The 17,261-nt window shown below is 37.3% G+C and overlaps 1 protein-coding gene across 7 annotated transcripts in view; it reads right to left on the bottom strand.

Moving 5' to 3' along the window:
• Nucleotides 1-1,711: 1,711 nt before the first annotated feature.
• PDE1A (phosphodiesterase 1A) overlaps nt 1,712-17,261 on the bottom strand; it is a 337,006-nt gene continuing 321,456 nt past the window's right edge. For 6 of the 7 annotated variants that reach the window (XM_077883318.1, XM_077883317.1, XM_077883316.1 and 3 more), the window contains 2 exons: nt 5,554-5,670; nt 1,712-2,112 (listed from right to left, as the gene is read on the bottom strand). In XM_077883318.1, coding sequence (XP_077739444.1) covers nt 5,597-5,670 — 74 coding nt within the window. In that variant the 3' untranslated portion in view covers nt 1,712-2,112; nt 5,554-5,596. Of the gene's footprint in view, nt 2,113-5,553; nt 5,671-12,598; nt 14,026-17,261 lie in introns of those variants that run through there. The other variant, XM_077883319.1, reaches the window with a different exon arrangement.

Raw genomic sequence — 17,261 nt, 5'->3', positions numbered from 1 at the left:
TTGTAAGTTAAATAACCTGGAAAATTAGGTGAGAGGCCATATACAGAAACTGATGAATTCATTATATTTCTCTCTCTCTCTCTCTCTTTTTAGTTAACAAAGTCTATAGGTCCTAAAATATCAATAGGAACAAAGTGGACAAGTTTCCTATGATCCTTGAGAAGCAATGTTCCAAGTTACTTCTCCCCGGAGAGATTCTCTAGCTTTTCCAAAAGACGACTGGCTGGAATAAGAACAAAAGTAATTACGCTTCCCAGAGAGTCAGATTCTATTTTAAATGCAGAATATTTTCTAGCTGGTAAGTAGCTACTTTTAAAAAGACACTGAAAGCAGTAGTTCTCATTTCTTCATAAATAGAAATAAAAAGTCCATAGTTAAAAGACAAAAAGTCACCATGATGTACATATCTATAAATCTCCCCCCACCGCATCATCAGAGATCAATCCGTACTGCTTACATTTAAAATATCAATTGCATTATAATGTCTATGATACAATTCAATTATTTAGCTGAGTTCTACACAAGATTCAGGTGAACCAAAAACTAAGGACCTTATTCACAGAACATTTAAAGGCATTTTATACACAGTCTATGCACAAATATATCTTAAATTAGAATGATGCATACCTAATATGCATTTAGAATATGGCTTACACATTAAAGGAGATCTAAGTTGTGGATCGTAAAATCCCACCACTCAGACTTAAAAGCTTCTGATTATATCGCTTTCTAAAATATTGCTTAGCATTGTGGAACCCAAGAAAAAAGCAGGTGCAACAGAAAACTGATAGGATGGATGGACTCTCCTTCACTTTATTCTTTAATTGATGGCTACTCTTGATTTTTTCCATCCAGTTCCTACCTTCCACCACACAGATTCGTTTCAGAATCATGGACGTGTTTGCACGGTGAAAAGTCACAACCCCTCATTGTGCTTGACCCTTCCTGTCAGCTAATAACAAACAAAAGTTGTTCTTCAGTTGGGGGCAAAGGAAAGGCTCTGCACATGCTCAGGCAAGACATGACAGGCAAGCAGAGTCTCCAAGAGTTGCAGTCTGTTTCTGTGTAGTAAAACTATCAAGTCACGCCAAATGATATTATCTGTACAGAAAAGGATGGGTTTCCATTTTCATAGATATTTTTCAATACACACACATACTTCTTGTCACTTATCCCTGGGCCTGTGATATATTTTGTCATGTCCTGATGGCATCAACACCCCAGAAGGCAAATTTCATTCTCAGTCCTCACAGCTGTCTCCAACAATGGGTGAGGGATCTTCTTACCCTGGAGTGTAGGGAACATGGGACTTGCATCGTGATGACGCTCAGGTGGGTGATGTCTTAGTGCTTTGAAACCACAGGCATGGATGCCAGTTGGTCCACTGGTTTCAGGGATGGGTCTCACTGCAGTTTCCCAGCTTGAGAGTTACAATGAAGTGGTTGGTCATCAGGTCGTAGAGCCGGGGTAAAGCTCCATTGTTGTCACAGGACGTCAACCACAGCTTCTGAGCAGCCCCACCTCTCATGTTGCTTCCGTGTATTTAAAATAAAGACAATCTAAATAGCCCATTCTTCAGAGAGGCGAAAAAAAAATTTTCCCCCCATAATTTTGCTTTGCTTTTACTTAAAACCTTGAAATATTTGTAATTATAGAACTCTGCATAAAAGGATATAAGGAAGTAAATTTTTTTTTTTTTTTTTTTTTTTTAGGAAGTAAATTTTTAAAATGCTTCATCTTTTGTACATGTGTCACCAAGTCCCCTATGCTATACCTGGGCTCAGAGTGATGACAATTTTAACCTATCCAACCTTTGTCTTCAAAATTTCTCAGACTTGCTTGAAAAAGCTGGGTCAAAACAATCAAAACATCTCCTCCAAGACTGTTTGTTGGGGGAAGGACAATGGCAGAAGCACTGGCCAAAAAATCTGATGGCAACTTTGGATGTACTTGGTTGGCTGGAGTTACTAGCTCAGAATTTATGTTCTTCTTCTTACGAGTTCCTCCTAAGAGTCCATTAAAATGGCCCTATCCAGATGTGTGTTGAAAAAGGAGAACATAGCTGTGTGGAAAGTTGAGGATTTAAGATGTTCTGGTCCTGTTCTCATTATCCTGAAATAAAATCCAAACAAAAATGAGGATCATGTTTCGGTCATACACATGCATCGATTACTGTGTGGTGGTATCACCTTGGACTTTATATACCTTGTCAGAAAAAAGGGTTTTAAGAAATAATAATAATAAAAAATAAGGGTTTTGTCAATACAGAAAAGATAATGGCTTTCTACCAGCTGGGAGTCGTCGTCTTCTTTTCGTCTCTCTGTGTGTGCATGTGTCTGTCTGTATATTTTAATTCTACTAAAACTTTGGATTGTCTGGATCAGAAGTCCAAACCCAAGTAGCTATACAAGCCAAGAAGGCAGTATATATGGGGTAAGCGGGCCTGTGTGAGTGTAAAACCAGTGGAGTCACGAGGACTGTAGTGAACTAGAGAGAACAAGTCCTGTGTGACGACATTCAAAGAGATTTTAAATCAGTAAGTCAAATAAAGCAAATGCACCGACGACATCCAGCCCGCACTCCGTTAGGCTTTGACCTCTCCTTGGACGGTGCACTCAACACCAAAGAGCAGGTGTTGGTAGGAAGAGGGAACACGTCCTTCCCCGTGAGTGCCAGCTCTGATATTGGTTTGCTTTTGGAGCGCCATCAGTCTCTGGCGTGTCCTTCAAGGAAGACAATATGATAAATTATATTCTAGCATCTTTGTAAATGATAAAGCAGCATGGCATTGTACATCCACTTCCAATCTCATTCACTCTAATTAACAAAAACGGTTTTAAAAAGTAAGCAAAACCAAATAGTTTTGTGGACGGAAATCTCTCAGAAATAATAGTGAAGTTATTCAACAATGTGAAAAGTAGATTTCAAAGGTTGGTTTCTTGCCCTAAGTGTAGTGTTGATTTATGAGGTTTTCTCATGGGGCACATTGAATTAGACCTCAGTGTTTCGTGGGAAAATATCTCATACTGGGGCCCACACACCGAGAATGAAACAGGCAATGGCTCTCAGAGATACAGCCAGGCTGCCGTAAGGTCTATACTTTCCCCACGGCAGCCAGGGAAACAGTTAGCTAGAGGTCACAAAGAAAATGTGGTTAATATGCAACCTGGAAAAAAAAAAATGCAACCTGGGAGCCTGGAGGCAAAATCTGACCTTCACATATATTTTGTTTGTTCTACACAGTGTTTCAAAAACACTTTGAGCCAACATTAAAAATGGAAAGGTTTTACAAAAAAAAAAAAAAAAAAAAGTCTCTTAGCCAATGGAAACACCTGGAAACACTGGTCCCTAATTTGTGCATGGTGAAAATATGCTGGAGGCAAAGACTGGCTGGCTGCAGCCTTCAGGTCAGGTGCACTGTGTCCTTCCTGTTTCCAAGGCTGACCACCGCTCTTGTCTCCCAGACCCTGGGCCTGAGTCACTGTTCCCAAATGTCACCACTCCTTTTGGTTTTCTACTTCCCTTATTTAAGAGACCTGCCTATTTCTTGAAGGTGTATAAATCTCACCTACTGCAGGTCATGATTTCTGGAAGACTGTGGACTGAAGGCAGAGCTTTCTCAAATTGAAAAGAACACTACAGCATTTGGCTAGTGTGGACAGAAAAAACAATGGTCTAACAGCCTGCTTCAGTGTGCACACTGCTGTTTGAGTGGGTCTCAAATCTTTCCAGCTTTGGGGTCTTTTTAGTTGAAAAAAAAAAGATAAAAGAGACTTCATTAACTGCCAGTTGAATCCCACTGAAACACCTTACTGATGGGATGCCAGAATTTTACAGATATTTTATCTGTAAATATATATAATATACACTTTGCCATAGACTTCTTCATAGATCGGACAGTCATTTTTACAAAGGTACTGGCGACCCGTGTCCCCTGCACGCAGTTTTTGGAAAATGTTCATAAATATTCCAGTTCCATATCATAAACATGTAAGAAATGCTGATTGTAAACTTTTTTCTTTTGAAGCTTCATAGTGTGCATTGGCTTGAAGATACCCAGTAGGAAAGACTTGCTTAATTTTGTTCAACTCAGTTTTCAAATGGTATTTATTTGACACAAAAATTTTTTTTGTACTTAAAGCATCTATAAATACTCCACTGAATCTAGTTTTCCCTAAAATATGCTTTGAGGGTCCATCCTATATCATCAGAACCTAAGAACTCTTCAGAAACACGGCAGCCCCGGTGGTGCAGAGGTTTAGCACCGCCTTCAGCTGGGGGTGTGACCCTGGAGACCCAGGATCGAGTCCCACGTCGGGCTCCCTGCATGGAGCCTGCTTCTCCCTCTGCCTGTGTCTCTGTCTCTCTCTCGCTCTCGCTCTGTCATGAATAAATAAATAAAATCTTAAAAAAAAAAAAAGAACTCTTCAGAAACAGCCATGGGCTCTAAAGGTAATAAATTTACAGTTTGGATGGAGGGTATGAAGAGAAATTGCTATAGCTAATATGAGACAATATGTTAAAATTGTTAAATATAGACATACATGGGTTTTAATTGCTGAACAGCCACTCTGTGGGCTTGATTTCCACCCAAGCTTCATATGTAAAGAATTTTACATATGATTTCACAATCACCAACTCTGAAATTGTTGAGAGGACTAACCGAGATTAATACACGTGAGATGTTCACTGGTCTGACACTTGATAGTTGCTATTATTTATTTATCAATAAAAGACAGTCTTATAACCAACTCACAAATACGGAGATGAATCATCCTAAAAGCTAACCACAGTTTAACTCTTTTATATCTAAAGCAATATGTGAGGAGCTACTGACGGCATCTCAAAGTCTTGGTATAGGATCCCTCAGCATTTTCTTCCCTGCCCCCCACCATCACCCCAAGAGCAGGGCTCAGTATAACACAGAGAGTTTTGTTTCTCAGCTTTTAAGGAGACCCTACAACATCTCCACTATAAATACACATCCTTCCCTTCTAACAGCTGGCACTTCCCCTGTAGGCAGACCCAAGACCATGGTCCTTAACTCTAGTGTACAGAAATACCACAGACAGAATTATTAAAAATTAAGATTTCCAAGGCATGATTCCCAGAGTTAGTAATTTTATAGGTCGAGGGCAAGCCTCAGAAGCTGAACTTTTAAAAAGAGAACCCCTGATGCAAACAAATGTCTATAGATTTGAGCAAACACTGATTATTTGTTTCCTAATATGTCCTTGCTTTGTTATTGTCACCTAGTGTTAACATTCATATTTCCTACATGAAGTAGAAAGGGGATCATGATTAAATCTCTCCACAGCCTACAGATTATTATTTTTAAAGGACTAACATGTCTCGCTGAGGATAATTTTTATCAATGAGCAAACTAAGCTCTTTGAAAAAGTACACATTTAAGATTTTGCTTCAGAAAATAGGAGAGATTTTTTTTTTTAAAGATTCCAGGAGGACACTGCAATGAGATAGCTTTGTCTCTAATGATATTCTACGAACCATTCACTTCAGAAATTAGGTTTCTTGTCTAAAAAATAAAATTACCTCTCATGTTTAAAATGACAGAAGCCTGTAAGGTATTTCAAACCTATGAATGTGTATCCACATGTTTTTCTTCAGCGTTTACTAGATCTTCTGAGTTCTTATGAAGATCTGGTTCACCTAAAACATAAGCAGACAAATAAACAAAATAAGCCTGTGGAAAAAACCTAATAAGGTCAGGAATCTGAAGCAATTTAGTCAAATATTGAAGATTCAGTTATACAATGGATTCTGTGGCACATTTCTCCAAAGATATCAAATATCGTCTTTTCAGACTGTGGATTTAAAGAGTACAAGTCATCTCCTGGGGGTTGTACAACATTGTGAAGTTGCAATTTAAGCTGGTAATACAAAACTGAAATAGATGACACCTACTAAATCAAACATAAAAATTATGCATGCTTTTCTTTGATTTTTTGGGGGGGATTTGGGGCAGAGGGAAAGGGGGGAGGCTCCATGTTTCGTGTGAGCTGGAGGTCAGGCTTGATTCTCACGACCCTGAGATCATGACCTGAGCCGAAATCAAGAGTAGATGCTTAACCGACTGAGCCACCGAGGTGCCCCTTTCTCAAATTTTTTAAGCAAAACAAATTGTTTTAAACAAACTCTGTAATGATCAGTGCCTTTTACCACATACCCTTTAGTCGCTATGAATTTAAACAAATGTCTAATTAGAATACTGATCTTTAAGATAAGACATAATTTGCCAAACACACTAATGAAATTTATAATCCGAGAATAACTCATCTTCTATATAAACCATGAAGAAAAAAATGAACATGAAAAATGTGCCAATATTTCTAGAGAAGTTGAAGAGAATCTATCAAAAATAAAAATATAAAGCAAAATGTATAGATAAAAGAGTCTTATGTGAAAAAGAAAGTAAACAAAATTAGCGGAAATTTATTTTTGAAGCAATTACTCAAAGTACTTTGATATTTCAGGAAATATATGATGGCACGTTCTTTCTGTTTGAACTTTGGTCAAAAATATACTAACACTTAAGGGGCACCAGAGTGGCACAGTTGGTTTAAGCATCTTACTCTTGGTTTAGGCTCAGGTCATGATCTCAGGGCTGTGAGATCGAATCCCAAGTGGGGCTCTGCACTCAAGTGTGGAGTCTAAGATTTTCTCTCTCCCTCTCTCTCTCCCCCTCCTTGCCCCCACTCTCTCATTCTCTCTCGCTCTCTCTCAAAATAGGTAGATAGATAAGCTACACCAGTAAGTAAGACCAGTTATCTTTGAGATCATTCCTTTAACATATATTGTAAGATTGTGTTGTCTCAGTTGCAACAGATCTTTTATTGAGGTTATAAAATTAGTGAGCATATAAACCTTATGGGGTGTTACTATGAAGCAAAATTATTTTGTCTCCTGCTTTCTCTTTAAAATATATTCAAAAAGGGAAAATTCTCTTTTATCCCAGGATGAAGTTCTCAGGTAGTATCATGACTTTTGCAATCATCCTTAGATAATAAAAACATTATGTGATCACATTAAGTTGCCAAAGTCTCCATTCTGATATTAGATAGTCTGGTCATATATGTTACACATCAATCTTAAAGATCATAGAAGATTCCTTTCCAACCTTGAGTTTGTGGTGGAGCCCAGAAATGGTGTGTGATGGTGAGGCATGGTCGATGCTTCTTTCTGTTTCACTCTCCCCCAACTGGCTACCTTGACTCCTGAGCTGGAGCAAAGGAGGGAAAGGGCTGAGTGTAGAAGCCAAGTCCCTACACCATGGTAGGATGGCTTCATACTCACTAGACCTGGCAGGTGTTTAGAGCTAATTCTTTGATGGACACATTCATGGGCTCTTCAGGGACTTCTTGCCAGAGGCCATGGCTGGAGCCATCTTATCACCTCGTTATCCTTTACGATGTTCAAAGCCCCCTGGAAATTTACTGTTGCATCTTCAGCTTCTGTCTGCTGAGGTTCTTTCATTCTTCCAAATATGGGTGGGGCCCATTTGGTTTACACAAAACACTCATGAGGCTGTTGTTCCCATAAATTACTTGAGGAAAGACTGAAACTTACATAGCCTCCTCTCATGTGGCTCATCTGTCACCAGCTAATCTTTTCCATCTCATGTAATAATTACACTCCATTCCTAATATCCCTGAGGGTCCTGATGCAGTTCTCTTCTCTTGATTTGGGGTAAAGAGGGAAACATTTCTATACCTTCCCCCACAGCAGATAGTTCATTAAAGAAATTCTCCTCGCGGATCCTTTTTCAACCATTAATAACCTGACCCTTTCATTTGTTTGAGTTGGGTAACGATCATAAGCATCTCATAATTGGCTTTGAATCTTCTTTGAAATTCCTGACTCACAGGATTTTTTTCTAAAATCTTAGACTCTTAGCTTAAACCTCTGATTTAATATTTTGTTACTTAGGACTAGATTAGAACAGAACAGAGCAAAAAGAATAGACTTCACTAAAAGAGGAATAAGAGTAATTCACTGGTTCTTAAAATTTTTTGAGAGAAACTTTTACAGTGGGCAAAAATACTGATAAAGAACTCACCAGTAACAAGAGTGGAATAGGAACAAAATCATCAAGTTGTAATAATACAGCCATTACAATTCACAATTCTTGTTAAAACTGTCTATATATATTATGTATTCTAACATGAACATGTTGTTATATATTGGTTTATTGAACCAATAATGAGTAATGAATGATCTGAGTAAGAAAGAATACAAATTAATGCATCAGAGTAACAAATTTTATATTATCCCTATTAGCAGCAACAGCAAAAACAGTAGTTAACATTTAGAGAATGCTTACACTATGCTAAGTGCTTCATATATTTTATCATTTAATCCTTTGAACAATTTTTATTGCCCAAGGTCATATACCATCTAAGGAGCAGAGCTGGCCCTTCAACCCTGGAGCCATGCACTTTACTACTAAACCAAAGAGTTTGGTCACACAGGGCTAACTCCCTGACCCAAAGGGGCAAGTTTCTATTAGATTTGAAAGGCTGAAAGCATTCCTTGTTGCTTGGAGAGAAATGATTGCAAAGTTTCAACTTGAGAAGTGTAGAGTAAACATGACATTTTTCATTTTTCATCCTCCTGCTCTGGCTAGCTACTAGGATTCAAAATTCAGTTCTTCAGAGAAGAATGAATGGTTCCATAGTAAGAACTGTAGTAAGCATTTTCTAAGAAACAAAACTCTGTTTACTGCCATTCTGTGTAGTAAAACCTACAGTAGAGACAGGCTAAGAAGGATTCAGATACCAAGGTCCACACAAATCCTACACTCAGGGGGATTTCAATGCAAAAGGCTGCAAGAAGGAATCAAATGCTTTCTTGCTAATGCCAGGGAGGAGAAATAATAGGGATTTGTGACTCCAGGAGTCGCAGTGATTTCTGACTCTCCACCCTGCAGCACCACAGCCAACACTGCACCATAGATGTTAGGGATCTCAGATTGCTCTGTTTTCCTTGCATATTCATCCACAACAAGGACAATGCATTGTTTCTAGAGACCACACACATCACAAGTTCCCTAATTATTAGTGTTTATGATCAAATTCTTCAGGGGAGAGACTTTTTTCTGTATGAGTTTCCATCTACAGAAGAAAGAGTCAGGAGAGTATGTCTCCTTTGATTTTTGGTTTTCATTTTCCCCAGGGAGACAAAAACTACTTACAATCTTCATCAAGCTGAGTACATAATTTTCAGCAGGTAGGTACCTGCTATGGAAAGCAGATTTGGCAAATATTGATGGTATGCAGAATTCAAAATTTGAGCCTTTAGATGTAGACTGTAAAGATTGTTTGACAAATTTGTAGATTGGTTGAATTGGGGAAAACTAAACCCCAAACAAGTAATTGTTTCTTCCATCTTATTTGGCTTTAGGCCACAAATCCCAGAGGACTTAGTAGGTAGCTATCTTGATTAAAGTTCAAAACTCAGCCAAAATAGAAATCAATCTCACATAACTAACTAGCTGTCCTTTAACCTGGGATGAGAAGGGCTAGTGTTCTCTAAAAATGCCTCCCATGCTATTTTCTCTCCTATGTACATGCCCCTAGCTAGCTTAGGCTGGCTGTGAGGCGAGGCTACTTGAGGGATGTGCGGAGAGGTCCTATTTAAGAGTTTTTAAAAGTTATAATGGAATAAATTGCTTCTTTTGGTCGTAATGCAAGTTGTTCTATCGCAGTACACTTATAAATGGTAAATCCATGCTTTAAAATAAAAGCACTTTAAGCAATTAGCCACACAGCACTTTATTGATCTACAACATTCAGCCAAGATTGTGGGGAGTGGCACAGTCTCTAATCTATCAATACTCATATAACAGGATGACTCTCATGATGGAGGTGAGTTTACTTAAAATAAATCATGAGTTCTCTATTATTTCTACATTACGAACATCAAAACTATTATCTTATTCTTGTTGAACTTCTTTTATTTAACGAGATTTCTATTTCTTACCAGTCTCTGGGTTTTCTTTAATCATCAGACTTGCTCAGCATATTTTATAGAAGCATAGCTCAGGATGGGTGATATGGGAACACAGAATGAATCTGTTTAGAGTGATGAGTTAACACGATTAAGTAGGTCTTTTTGCTGAATACCTCCTTACTTCCACAAAAGTTTCCTGATACAAATCAAAACTAGTCGACTTCCAAGATCACTGGCTACCAGTTGTCTTACCAAAGAATAGGGCTACACTGGGCTTCGAAGAGGTTATGGAAATGAAGTTTGAACATCAGATTCTTGACAATTTTCACCATTTCTTCTTGAAGGCTTACATATTAAATCCTACCTGAAGGTATCTTTCGAATCATTTTTTATTCACTTTCATTTTTTTCATAATTTCTTCATAGAAATGAAATATATGAAAGAAAGGAAAAGATTTCAGCTATAAATCTTTTTTATTGCATTATTTCTGCAAATTTCCTAGATTTCTATAGTTAACAAGGGAACATTATATTAGCTAAAGCCTGAACAAGAGTCTCAGAGGGAGTAAAGTCAGAACTCAAGAGTTTGGATTGTAATTGGTCTAAATTTAGGCATACGTTAAGGGATGAAAACTAAGATGGTAAAATATTCTTTTGGAAAATAAGTAGGATTGTTATAAACTAAGCTAACTGGGTTAGCTAAAATCTTTTCTTTTTAAGAGCATTTAGGTCTGCAGAATGCTTTCTAAAAATTTGGTTTTTTTCCTCAAGGGTTCTATGCCAAGAAAAAATAAAGGCAAGTATATTAAGCGGCGGAATCCTCAACAGAAAGAATTTAGGAGAACACTTCATTTTCAGCTCAACAGTCATTCAGAATAAGCCACTTCCATTCCTTCACTCACTCCTGCAAACTGGATGGATTTGAGAGAAAATCCAAAATGTCTTTTGGAGAGATACTCTAGAGGTAATTCTGTTGGACTAATTAAGAATTGAAAGTTGACAGGAGAGCCAAGACCCATTCATCATACATCTGCCCACTTGATTGATGGAATTGATCCATTTTCTCATGAAATATTCCATTGCTTTATCTCAAACCAAAATTGTCGTGACCAAGCAGTGTTTTTCCATAATATAACTCCTTAAGGAAGATCTCCATGTAGTTTGGGGGCACATATGTGAGCCCAGAAGAGTAATAAGAATTACTGTGGAAAACACTAAATTCTAAATACTTCTTATGTATTGACTCATCTAATCTTCACAACAGCCCTTGAGATAGACACAATTTTTATGATCCTCACTTTAGAACTCTGCAAACTGAAACTGAGAGATTAAATAACTTGCTCCATGTTACACAGCAAGTAAGTGGTGGGACCGGGATTAAACAGGTAGTCTAGGTCCAGGGTTCTAGATCCTAATTCTACACTGTACAACCGTCCAGGGTATAGTTTATTTAATAGCTGCTATGTTTCTGTCTTTCCCTAGTATGAGTTTATGCCTTATCTTTGAAGTTAAATCCGATGGTAAACGATAGCCTTTTTTCCTAAGGTGGAGACAGACAGTAAGAATAAGTAAAAACACATATGTGAAAATGTGTTCTTTGGTATCAGACACCAAGCCATTCTCAGCTGGTTAGTTATTGGGGTGTTCCTACTAGTCCACTATAATTAACCATTAAGTCAACTGCTAGGGAATCACAGTAAAGAAGGTATATAAGAGCAGCTCTTAAAAAATCAGGTTTTTCAGGGGGAAAATAACTTGGCTAATCTGATAAACTGAATTATATATGGGACAAGTCATTCTCAAATGAACAGTATATGAAGCCATTTTTCTCCAGCCATCTACTTCTACTATAATAGAAATAAGGGATCCCTGGGTGGCGCAGCGGTTTGGCGCTTGCCTTTGGCCCAGGGCGCGATCCTGGAGACCCGGGATCGAATCCCACGTCGGGCTCCTGGTGCATGGAGCCTGCTTCTCCCTCTGCCTGTGTCTCTGCCTCTCTCTCTCTCTCTCTGTGACTATCATAAATGAATAAAAAAGAATCTAAAAAAAAATAGAAATAATTTTTCAGGGATATCTGTCCCTTAGAATTTTTATCAATCCTTTTTTATTTATTTTTTAGTGGCCGAGAACTATTACAGCAGTTGTTAAAAAAAAAAATGGTAGAATTAGTGTAAAGGAGAAAGTAAGTTTATGAAAGTCATATTGCCTTTCTGATGTTTTAGAAAAGGGACATCCAACATCAAACTGTAAAGCTTTATTGCAGAAATGACACAGTGATAAGATGCTCAAAGAAAATTTATTGACACTCAACATATTATTTCAGTAAAGAGAAATGCTACAAAATGCCATTCAAACAGATATTTGAAAGAATAAAGATGCTGATGTAGCGACAGCAGTTGAACCAGGTCAACCAAGGAATTTGTAGCCTTTGTGGTCAGTGATGCCAATGTGCAATCTGCAAAAATTGGTTCCCTTTCTCTCATGGAGCCAGGTAGATTTCCAGCGAGTAAATGAAATCTTCAAGTTTTTTTTGTCACACTGGAGCTGCCACCATGCATGCAGTTTTACCTAAGGATGTTTACTGATCAGGAAAACTTAACGTTTGCATGAACTGGCTTTTGCTTCTGAAAAAAAAGGGTGCTTATTTAAAAAATATCGAGACAAAATTATTTAAAAGTTATGAAATACTAAATTGTACTTAAAATTTATAATGATCCATGTTTATAGGAATTATTGTGGAAATTATAAAGATAAATATAATTGATATTTTTCTTAATTTTCAATATATTTTACTTTTGCTCCTAAAACTTCTTTGTGATTTTTGTGTTCATTAGTAATGATCACGAAATGACCCCCCCCCTTTTTTTTTGGAATTTAACTTATTTTTTCACCATTTGATTTGTTGCCTAAAAAGCCCAGATTGCCTAAATGAGCCCAGGAAGCTCACTTCTAGTTGACTTCAACTAGAGTAGGAACTCTCAGAATCTAATAAGAAGCTATCTTGAAGGATATTAATATTGTCTACTAACAAATAGTATACAAGTATTAGGATGTAGGACCATATTATATAAAGCAATAATATGGAATCTATGACTTATTTCAAAAATAAAAATATAATCATACTTCCTGTTCTTTTGTCTTTTTCCTACTAATGTATTTTAATGATTTTAACAAAATATCGAATTCTTTGTAGAAATACAGAGTTAGAAGGATCAATGCCCTTACGTAGGTTATGACTTGACTTTCAGGTACAACTGCACTCTATCATTCCTTAATCTACTGAAAAAGCATCAAGAAAACCATTAAGCTTTTCTTCTTATGTGTGTATCTCATGAGTTATAGTCATGCACAGTACATCCTACTTTTTATAATTTAATATATATAAGTAATCTATTTAACTCATAAGCATTTGGTAAGCTCATAAACATTATGGTAAAGTATAGGAGGACATTTTTGGCTGACTCTGGGTTTCAGAGCAACTATTAACTGATTGGAAGTTAAGTTTCTTTACTATTTATGACTTTTATATTGACTAAATCTTTAGTTTAGGAGAGTTATAGGCATACATTTTTAAGGAAAACAACATTGTACACTGAAAAAACATACTAAAATATATATATACTGAAAATTTTACCACAGGAATTACTTATACTTACTCATTTGTATATAAATGTAGCATGAACTTTATGTATGAACCAATATATGTTATAAATTCTGAGTGATCCAACTAAATGATGGTAAAGACAAAATCAGCTAAAATTGTTAAGCATAACAATAAAATAGTGCTCAAGAAAGAAAAAAAAATGATTTGTAATACTCAGTGAGGACCACCTGTCAGAGTACCCTTGACCAAATAGAAAGAACAAGAGGCATGCTTTGGAGGAAGAGGATCATTGGAAATTCTGGGAATAACTTATATTCTGACTATGTACAACTATGGATAAAATCTCAAAGTTGCCCCAGAATACATCGGCTTCATTTCCAAATTGAGAAAGGAGCACATCTTCCTACTTGTGTTCCTACCAGCACAGATCTCTTCTTGTCCTTGTCCCAGGACCTGCGGGGAAACCATTTTTTCATCATCACTAAGTAGCCCGTAATCACAAGAGAATGCAAACCTGCTCCTTCTACCTTCCTTCCAACTTTTATTGTTCACGTAAATACAAGTGGGGAGTTCACTTAATAGTATCACTATTAATACCCCTACTTTTTTTTTTTAAAAAAAGACTTTATTCATTTATTTAGAGAGAGTAGGGAGAGGAGCAGAGGGGTAGGGAGAGGGACAAGTAGACTCGGCCCTGAGCACAGAGCCCGACGGGGCTCAGTCTCACAAACCTGAGATTACAACTGGAGCCAAACCAAGAGTCAGAGACTGAACTGACTGTGCCACCCAGCTGCCCCTGAATTCTGCTGCTGTTACAGTTCTTCCATCAACAGTTTGGACAAGACTTCTGTGAGAAAATTTAGAAAATGTAAATAAACCAACTTCTCACAACTAACTTCTAGAAGATGATCTAGAAACTATCCAGAAGGCTACTGGCTTTGAATTTAGATAAACCAAGTACAAATACCTGCCTTTTTCAAAGACTACTTGTATGGATTTAGACAATTTTGATTCTCTAACCTGCAGTTTTATCAGGGCTATAATTCCTACCTTGTGAGGTTGCTATAATATATGTTTGTATAAATGATCCACGGGAAGATACATAAACAATGTAAAATTTCACTCCCAAATTCATAGTTTTCAACATTTTAAAATAAAAATGTCTATGGGATATAACGTACACATTTGAAAGCTCAAGGGATCAAGTTGCGTTGAGATTAAACAGAAGTAGATTTGATGAAGCAATTATACTGCTCTCTGAGATAAGTTTTGGGACAAAGTTGTCTTCTCTTTTTGGATTTACTACTACCATGACGCTATTTTCTGGGTATTATATTAAACGGTGAAAATGAATATGGAAGATTCATTTGCAATATGTGTGCAAACCTGTGATTTGGGTAACTAACTTGCCCCCGCAGACCTCAGTTTTCACATTGGTAAAATGGTGATAATACCTGCATTATAGGCTTGGTTGCCTGATTCAATAGGATAGAGACCACGGCAGAGCTCGGTCTATCACCTGGCAAGTAAACATGTCTTTAGTAGAAAAGGTTTCTGCATCCTATTTAGCACTAACACCAACGTGATTTCAAAAATCACTTATACACACTGTAATAGTCAATACTGCATTTTAAGATAGTTCAAATACAAATAACAATATATAAGGTTTAATTAGTGAACCTATCGCAGTCTATTAAAATGTCATGCTAATCATAATGTAAATTTGATCTTTTAAATATTTTAATACTTCCCCATCAGTTTTAAATATTTCCTTTACTTCTAGTGGTTTTGTGTTTTAATTTTTTAAGCAATGATACAAGACCTATTTTTACAAACTTTTTGTTTCCTGTTGAGAGAGCCTATGATGTTTTCTAGCAAAATACGATTTACATAAACTAGTTTGGCTAAAATATTAGGTATTCAATACACTTCAAATAAATTATAAAATGTGAAAAAGTAAAGTATCTATCTTATTTGTAATTCATATGATGATTTTCTGATTACGAAGGTAGGTCGTAGGTACAGTGATTTTTTTTTTTTAAAATGTCCTGACGGCAATAGGAAACAAAGCTTTTTTTAGGGATTCTAATGAAGTTGAAAATGCTAAAAGCCAACCACGATCATCCCAGTCATGTGTAGGCATGGATGAAGGACTAGAGATATCATTTTAGACAAATAATCAGGCTTTTGCTTTGTTGAATGGGTTAAATTTGAGGCCAGAGCTAAATCGTGCTGTACAAATGAGGGGATTTTTACTGGCTGAGAAGGAAAAGAGAGGAGTTAAGGTCGTGAATCAAGAGGAATATGAGACTAAAAGGCTTTTAGAGAAAGAACAGAGGTGAGTGATGACAAAGAAATTTTCCTTTTGCTCGGAGGTGTATCGTTAAGACAACAAAGCTTTCAATGTCCTTGGAATTTGGAATTATTGGGGGAATATGACAAAGTCTTGAACCTAGGCTAGTGTTAGCAGTGTGTTACCCTGAAATTCTGGTTACATTTGTCAGAGAAGAGTAGCACCTGAGAGAGAGAACTGTCTCCGAGAGCTGGTCCCTACTTCCTGCCTAGGTCTTCAGTCTCATTCTGCTCCCATCACCTCTGCTCAACAGCGCTACGTCCAATCTGCTCCTTTCTTCCCCACCATCGTTTTCTCTACTCCCCAAAGTTCCACTGTCACAGTGTTCCCCGCAGAGTTTTCAGAGGCTACAGAACTCCTGTGAACCCTTGCAGTGATTTCTCATATTGCACAAAGCAAGATGAGAGCAAGTGAGTAGGTTTTGGGTGTCTGAAAACACAGAAAGTATAGATATTGTGCAAGAGAAGAGGCTTTGGGGGAACATCCCCCACATCTAGTTTTCCCTTTTTCTACATATCAGATGTTTCTTTTCTCTTTTTAGATCTTTTCGCTAACCAAAAATATATGATAAAACATAGTGGGTAACATAAATTTCATTTACAGGGCTCACCACTAAATTGAGACCTTCATAAAATAAAGACCTCCATAAAATGGGAGTCAATTCTCCTCTACCCAATACTGACCAAGTTCTCATCTGGCTTAGGGATCTGAAGAGGAATAAATATTCCATGAATTCTGCTCTTCAAAAATCCTATCAGCTTTTTGTTTGGCACGTAGAAGGCCTCTGTAAGTATTTTTGTAGTGACTTTGTTATAGTTCTCAATTTTTTGTCAGGCTCCACGGCTTTATTAAGTGCAACACACTCCAATCACAGTATCTCATGACATACAGTGGTTCTTGCTAGGTGGAGAGGTGATGCACACCTCCAGAAGGGAAGGCTGGAATCTCCAACAGACAATGTGCAATTGGAAACAGCCTAAAATTCCTCGCCATTTCCACTCATTCCTACACTGCTTTTGGTAGGCCCCTTTTGAACGCATTTTTTTCTCTTCCCATTTTGAGAATGCAAGTCATAATGTGATAAATATCCCAACTGGAGTATGAATAAGACAGCTGTACTTCTATAACTTAGGGGTAGCCTTTTTGGAGAAAGCAGGTTAATGGAGTTTGGGAAGATAGGTAGGATTTTAAAGCAAAGTAGAGGAGGGGACCTAAGAAGTACATTCCATGAGGAAGAAAGAACAAGGATTAAGGCAGAGAAAATCCACTGCCTTTCCTAGGAGTAGAAGGTAAACATTCCAGAGGAAATGTGTGACCCGAGACACAGATATTTTAA

Source organism: Canis aureus, chromosome 34, assembly GCF_053574225.1.
Source record: "Canis aureus isolate CA01 chromosome 34, VMU_Caureus_v.1.0, whole genome shotgun sequence".
Lineage (NCBI taxonomy): Eukaryota > Metazoa > Chordata > Mammalia > Carnivora > Canidae > Canis > Canis aureus.
This window is presented reverse-complemented; position numbering and strand designations above follow the sequence as displayed.